Source organism: Falco naumanni, chromosome 4 (genome assembly GCF_017639655.2).
Source record: "Falco naumanni isolate bFalNau1 chromosome 4, bFalNau1.pat, whole genome shotgun sequence".
NCBI lineage: Eukaryota > Metazoa > Chordata > Aves > Falconiformes > Falconidae > Falco > Falco naumanni.
In genome coordinates, this window is record NC_054057.1 from 1,938,001 (window position 1) to 1,945,882 (window position 7,882).

At 37.4% G+C, this 7,882-nt stretch overlaps 1 protein-coding gene across 3 annotated transcripts in view; it reads left to right on the forward strand.

The window, feature by feature from the left end:
• MRPL3 (mitochondrial ribosomal protein L3) overlaps positions 1-6,938 on the forward strand; it is a 31,064-nt gene extending 24,126 nt beyond the window's left edge. For 2 of the 3 annotated variants that reach the window (XM_040591318.1, XM_040591319.1), the window contains exon 10: positions 6,331-6,938. In XM_040591318.1, coding sequence (XP_040447252.1) covers positions 6,331-6,480 — 150 coding nt within the window. In that variant the 3' untranslated portion in view covers positions 6,481-6,938. Of the gene's footprint in view, positions 1-5,127; positions 5,179-6,330 lie in introns of all 3 variants that reach the window. The other variant, XM_040591320.1, reaches the window with a different exon arrangement.
• The last annotated feature ends 944 nt before the right edge of the window (positions 6,939-7,882 follow it).

Consider the following 7,882-nt stretch of genomic DNA (forward strand, 5'->3'; position numbering starts at 1 on the left):
TTGCTTATCAGACACTGCTCAGTTACACTTGGAGGAGAAACTACTGCAAGTGTTATGTGCTTTCTCTCGTGACTGGGTCACTTCCACCTTTTTCTTCCACTTTTTCTTTCTCTTTACTCAGGCATTACTTTTGCCTAGGAAAGCATCCTCCTTAACACCTTGGATTTACTGTTTTGTTCTGAAAGCAGTCCTGCTATTAGCTTAAAAAAATCCTTAGGCAACAGTACTGTCAACAGCCTTATTAAGAGGAGACTGCTGGACCAAGCTATTTGAGCATACTGCAGGAAAACAACCGTTTTGACATCTGTGATGTGAAGAGGATAGTGGACTTTGATTGCCATGGCAGTCTGCTGCATACCATTTAAGTGCTTGCCATGTCCAGGAGTGATTTCTGTTCAGTTGATTTGTCCTGGGTGATGGTTGGAACTTTATCCTAAGTTCAAAAGTTAAAATGTCTCCCTTGGTGGCTTGTTGTTTTTTTTTTTTCAAGTAAACTTAATGCACCAGTATTAACTAAGTGGCACAAGGCATTTTTCTGACTGCTTTATTAATCCTTGTACATGACTTCTACAAGATACAGAATCTGTATTAATTGTATTCATAAGTCAGCTATATTTGAAAATGTTTCAAGTCATAGTTATCTACAATTTAGAAGTCCAGGTATCTTCAAGTATGCATTTTGGTATACCCATTTTAGAGTTGTGGGTAATTTCATTAATGAGGGTTGAGGATCCATGGGAAGAATGAGGGATTTCATCCCTTCAAGCTGTTTGATTAACATAATATAGTATTTGAAAGATCTTGACCAAAGTGCTCAAGACTCCAATTTTCATGGCTTTTTAGTAATAAATAACACTGAGATGAAGGCACAGTGGTAGGTATTACTATTATGAAATAGTTTTTTTTTTTTAAATTGCCTCCACTCAAGTATTTGGTGATTGGAGGGAGTATGTAGTCAGCAACAGTTCATTCCAGTTCCATAAACTGATAAATCCATTCTGTTTTGTTTCCTTCCATAAGCTACATGAATTACATATATTAATTAGATTTTTTCCCTTATATTTCCAAATACATGTCCGAAGAGGAGAGAAAGCTTTAGTTAAAAAAGCATGCAAAGCAATACTATTTAGCATGTATTTTCTAATTTCTGGTTTTAATTTCTCTGTTTAATCTTGCTGCACTCACCTGTTGTGGTTTTAGCTTGTGTCTTATGCCTTTGTTCCAGGGTGTTTTCTTGTTTGCATATATAGACTTTGACTTTCTATACATTGTTGTATATTTGTTTGTATCTGTAGCTGGGGAGAGAAACTGGGATGTTAGCATTCATAATTACTGTTCATTCCACTAAATACCTGCCTATAATTAGGTAGGACTAATGTCTAGGGAATTTGGATCCATCTGGTTTTGAGCTCAAAAACTGGAATATTGCATAATGCTTTTCCTTGTGTGTCTGTAAGAGGAAGGCATTTGTGCTCAGTACCCACTCTGTTGCCTGGTAGCCATTAAAACCACAGTACTCCTTAAAGCAATTTTTTTTTTTTGTATGTTCTTTATTTTTGGAAACTTAGTGCATCAGCACTGTATCAAGACAGAGGTGACACACTTAATTTTTCAAGTTTCGTTTTCAGTAGAATAAAAGTGCAGAATACTGGGTTTGCTGGATTCCTGGTTTAATTAGAAATCAGTTTTCATTTGTTATGGCACGCTGAAGCATGCAGGTAAATAACTGACATAAGTAATGTTTCTAGCCAACTGGAAAACTAATCAGAAAGCTTACTTTAGCATGGATTTCTTTCTCAATGACAAGGTCTATCTAATAAAATTAAGAAACTTTAACAGTGTGCTAGAATATATGGAATATTTCTGTTACAAGAGTAACATCACAGAGTAAGCATTTGTAGATTAGTGTTTTGTGCCTATCGAGACAGCCTACCTCAGGTAATACCTGTTTCTCTTGATGTATCTTCTTAGGTCACAGGGCCTATAGTTACAGTCTGTGGTGTTGATCCTCTAGAAAAAGAGCTAATAGTTTTTTCTTTTGGAAGCTTATGGCTCTCAATTTCTCTCTGAAGTGTGTTACCAAAAAGTTACCTCTTCTGGTATTCAAGAGAGAAGCCCAAGACTAACACCCTGTTTAAGTAGATGCTTTGTAATGGAGGGGATACTGTAATATAGTGTATTATAATTCAGGATGTTATAGTTTGTCTTTGATAATGTTTTATACCTGTCCTAATTTTAAAGCATCTGGTTTTCTTAGGACATTCAATGTTGATCACTTTGAATATATCACTTGTGGTGAAAGCAGAAATTCCGGCCAGTCCTGTAACCCATAGGAATTAGCGAGTTAGATACTGAACTGGCCTTTTTGTGTGCTGGAATTGAATTAAACTTGGTGTACACAGTTGCTTTAGCATTCTGCTTGAGCTAATAAACAACTTTCAGTTTTCACCTACTGCTGCTTTTTTTTTTGGGGGGTGGGGGGGGGGGGGGGGGGGGGGGGGGGGGGGGGGGGGGGGGGGGGGAGGCAGTGCCAGGGGTGAAGTCCATAGAGGTTTGCATCCTACTTACTTTGTATCACACTTGCCAGTATTGCTGTCTCTGTTTCTAGCAGCTGATACCAAGTTGGATGATCTGTGCTCAAATTGAGGACATGCAAGCATAGTGTGATGCTTTCATACTTTGGTCCCCATGACAGAATTGAGTGAAGGTGGTTTTTTAGTTTTAAGACAAAATAAGGCTGGTCAGAAATGGATACAGTTCTTGGATTCAATTTTTTGTCTAGCTTCAAAAATAGCAGAGAAGCTGAGCTAGGTAATATATGACACCTGTGGTGATTATTTCTAATATTCTGTATATTTAAGCACATTTTACTGTTCAGCAAACAACTTGCATTCTTTGCTGTGGTTGCTAACAGCCTGAAGCCCCATTAAACTACAGATGTGAGTTGTGACTTAAGCATCAAGTTTTAATGCCTTGTTTAAGGCCATATTAAGTATTTTGTGGTGATAGATTTCTGAATTTGTATTTGTTTATACTACCTGTTATGCAGTGAATATATGGGACAGGCATATGTGCAATTTATTAGTCTGCAAAACCTTTATGACTGTTTTAAAGATCTAGTGACAAAATCCCAGCCAGCTCTGATTTCAGCTTTCGCTGGTAACTTTGTTAATAAAAAACTTCACAGAGAATATACTGTAGTTTGTATATACAATATATACCATCTATCTATAGTACAGTGTACTGTAACATATAGTGGTAATAGTACAGAAGTTGAGCAAGCCAAGTGATTAGGTTAGATTGAGTCATGCAGTGAATGCTTTTATGGATTGTAATAACAAGTTGGGCTTTCAGCCCGATTCCTGCTGTTGATGAGAGCTAAATTCACTGGTTTTTCTAACACGGCATTAAAACTTACTCTTTTATTAGAGATGTTCTCAGAAGGTTATTGGGAGAGCAGGAAGAGCTGTGCTGGGTCGCATGTACTTCTTGTCTGTGTATGTGCTTATACAGACAAGTGTAACTGCTGCTGCTACCATTTAACCCTTTATAATACCCTGAAATTATTGTGCAGGAATCTGAGGTAGTACATACAGGAAGCCTTTGGGTATGGTGCTGCCTTCGTAAATGTAAAGGAAATCATTCGGTAATTTTTTTAAGTTGCTGATCAGTACTTTCAGATGTAAAATGAAATTGAGTTCTTCCCTTTGAGAGGAATAATAATAGTATCTGTCTTAACTTTTGAAGCTTAGAATGGAGAAAGAGTATGGTCATTCAGTTTGTTAGGGATGCTCTAAGATGGTGCTTCAGGAGTAGAACTTAAATTGTGTTTGAAAGCCATGAATGTGGAAGAAAATGGAAGAGCAGCAGTAATTTTCATCAGTCAAAAGAACTGTTTCAGTTATGCCAGTCAAGAGAAAGCATATCAGAAGGAAATCATTTTAATATCAGATGTGGCTTGTGCTGCTGGGATCTGTCAAGCGTCTGAAGATTTTGGAAGGGGCGAAATGAAATAGTATTGTACTCCTCTGAGAGCAACAATGGTCTGTTGGAAATGTTTCGTAAGAATCTTAAAAGTACTTCAAGATTTCTCCTTATCACACAAGAGGCACTATCTGCAAAATGCCACCTGACATTAATATGTAAAATACAATGTTAAGGTGGCACAGAAATTTTGCATTTATTTAGATAAACTAATGCAGGACTAAGATTAGACTGTTGGGTTTGCCTTCAGTTAAGGGCAACTCATAAATCCTGTTGGTAAGTTGTTGTAAGAAAAGATGGGGGGGGTGGGGGACGACATGGCCATTTAAATTCCTTTCATTTTCTAGATGTTCAAAACTGCCTGTATGTAACAGCAAATATTATTTAATGGTGAGAATAATCCAGAATAACAAAACATTTTAATAAGATACATATGAAAGGAATAAGTTATCAGAAATAAATAATTTATTCTAATTTTCCTAATATTATGGTAACTTGTGTAGAGACCATGGGGGTTTTTACTGTTGATGAAGCAGGCTTGTGATGTGTAATAGGGTTAGGGAGTAAAAGAGAAAGGGGCAAGGGAAATAATAGGTAACTGGTGAAGTTAATTAAAACCTGTTTTCATATGGTAAAAGAAACAGTGGCAGCGTAATGTAAGGGGAGGATGACTTCTCAGCTTCAGCAGTTCAGATGGTACTGTTGAAGCTATCTGTGTTTCCTCTGAACCCACTGCTGGTGGAACCGTTGCAGCAGAGGTCTTTGGATGTGGACCTCAGCCTAGTCTATTCCATGTGGATACACAATGTAAATTGCTGTCTGCCAGGAGTACAGGTGCTTTGGTAGCTACACATGGCAGTTTACAAGTGAATAGAGAACACTTTTCATAGGGAGGTGTCTGACAGAAGAGGAATGGTCAGCTTGAAAAGCTGTAGCCATCCTAACCAGTGCAACATGTTGCACCTCAATTCTTAGAAAAAAAGTTTTCTTTTGTTTATCCAGCCTGCGCTTAGAAAACTGTTGGAACTTCCTCAGGGAAAAAAAAAACCAAAACCAAAAACAAACAAACCAACAAAAAACTAGAACCAAAACAGTTCTTCAGAAGCTGAAGTAAGTCAGATTTATTGTGCATTTCATCTGCAGGAATCATCCTAGACTTTGGGAAAGGCTCAAGTAACCACATATACGAATCTGGTAAATATAGTGCTGTCAGAACAGAACTTTCAGTGGGCATAAAATTGTTTTATTTAATTTCTGGCATAAATCACGGTTGTCCTATGTGAGGTTTTTGTCCAACCAAGTAAGAACAAGCTTCTGGTTCTTTAAAAGGCCACCATAAAAATAAGAGGAAGAGCTTGTCTTCTCTATACTAAGATTTTGTCTAATCTATTTGTACTTTTTTTCTTTTTAATCCACTTGAGTATAGTGGATGAAAGGGATTATTACAGCTGAGGAGGAAGATCATATGTAATAATTTAAAAATGAAGAAGTTAATTTTAAATAAAATTTCATCACTTGGGAATTTGTAGCTTTTTTTCTTCAGAGATACCAGCTATCTACTGCAGACAAACTGCTTTTTGCTGATAATTCTAGCTACTAATTTTCTTCAGAGATTGGAGTTTCAGGGGGCTAGATTTTAAATCTTTCCATATGTAGAGAGGTCAGTGAAGGAAAGTAATTTCCCTGTGGCACTACAGTTCTTGGAAATAACTCGTGTTTGACAAACTTGGGTACTGATTCCTAGATGAAGAACTTTAGATGCTTAATTGCAGTCACTGAATAGCTCTGCAGTAGGCAGAAGGACTGAACGCAGCACATGCACATGTCTTTGCAAACTTAGTTGCCATAATTAGTTTGTATCATAAATGCAAAAGCATGTCTTGGTTGTTGAAGAGGTGATTATACCAATTTACCTTGGTATGTCATGTGGGAAAGTGCTGTGGGATATAAACAAAGTTTAAACAAGCCATACTTACATGTCTTTTAATAACATTTTAAAATATTGAGCAATGAATTAATGAGAGTAGGTTGGTTTTGATTCTCTCGCAGTACTGATAAACCTATCATACAAGTGATAAATTCTCCTTTTTTGTTTTGTTTTGCTGTTTTGTTAAAAACCCCTTAGTGATGGGTACAAAATGTTGAATTCAGTAGCTGGGGTTGATGTTAAAATAACTATTGATATACCTGGGATTCTTCACATGTACAAGTGTAATGTGATAATGGAATGCTGTTGGGGTTTTTTTCTTATGCATGCAAAGTGATTTCTTTAATTTCTAGCGTATCACTGTCTGAATGTCTTCTGTGAGATTTATTAACCCTGCCCTTCCCCCTCCTGCTTTCTAGGTCAAAGATAGCAGATTGCCTACTTACAAAGACTGCAATAAAAACCCTCCATTCCCTACGTTTTTTGCTGATGGAGATGAAAAACTACCAGAAGACCTGTATGATGAGGAGGTTTTCCAGTTCACAGACCCATCTGTCACATATGCATAATGTTCTTCACAGCTTCAAAAACACACAATTTTGTTATTTTCACAAACTTTGCAATGTTGTATAAAAATAAACCTATGAATTGCAGTCTTGCCAACTGACTTGAACACTTCAGATATTGCCATTTTGGTCAGGTAATAAGATTTACCACTGTCAGTTTCAAACCTGTATTTAAAGCAGCAGGTGAGGCCGAGGGACAACTTGTGAAGCACGCCAGGTAGTTTGTCTTCAGTGATCTTCTGTCCTCTGTCTCGGGCTGTGAAAACTTAGATATGTCTGAAAAACTTGTTTTGAAGATGGTTCCATTTAATTTTCTAAATGCTACCAAACTCTGTTTTTCTTTTGTAGAAAGTATTCTGGCCAACTCTGAGCAATCAAAAAAGCTTCCAAATCTGCCTTGGCATCTGGGGGGATCCATGAAGAATAATCCAAAATAAAACAAGAAAATGCTCTGTAGCAGCGTGCGCTTGTTTTGTTTCCTTCTTTTCACCAGAGCTCTTTCTCTCCTTTTGCTTTAGTGTTCTGTTGAGTTTAATGTGGCATATACACAACAAATTTTCTAGAGGGAAGATGATGCCAACCACTGCCTTCGGAGGAGTTCTGGCAGCATGTACAGTGAGGGGGTGTTTGGATGGGGAATGTTCAGTAACAAAGCGGCACTAAGACTGCAGTGGCCACCTGTTTGTTGCCTTCATTGACAACTTGTTCTGAACTCCACAAAGGATCCCTTGCATGCTCTCTGGAGAAATATCTCCACATCTACACTTGTCTCCGTATTGGATTTGTATGCTGTTACAGGAGAGCTATTATAAAGAGAACAGGCCAAATGTGAAGGATTTGTCTTTATGAATAGTGCTTGTTACCTTCTACCTCACCTTTCAATGACAGCTGGAATCAATATGCTCCATTTATTTTTCATCTTATATGATTTACTATTTAAAAGTCTGATCTTTTGAACACTGTAAATCCTCTCACATGCAGAAGCAAGTAGCTGCGTAACTGTCAGGGCCTCTGAGCACACACTTACAAGCCCTGCAGCAGTTCAAGAATTTGCATATACTAACCTACCATTAATACTGTGACAGTGCTGTCTGCTCATCTTTGCAGTTTCATCACAAGACATCAAATATCTACAGTAAATACAAGATTTCTAAAGACCTTACTAATACTATCCAGTTTGAAAGGTGGTGTCCTTGTCATGATGGTATGTCTGTTACTGAAAATATTTTGACTTTTTTTTTGGTAATAGCTTCAAGAAACCACATGCCATCTTAAAGAGGCTGTACTGTCTACTGCTGGCTTATAGTAGACCAGGAGACATCTTTAGAGACTGTGGTATAGAAATGTGAACTGGTAATTATCTACGTTGTAGAGTATCATCTTAGCTGGATTCAGTTGAGTTAAA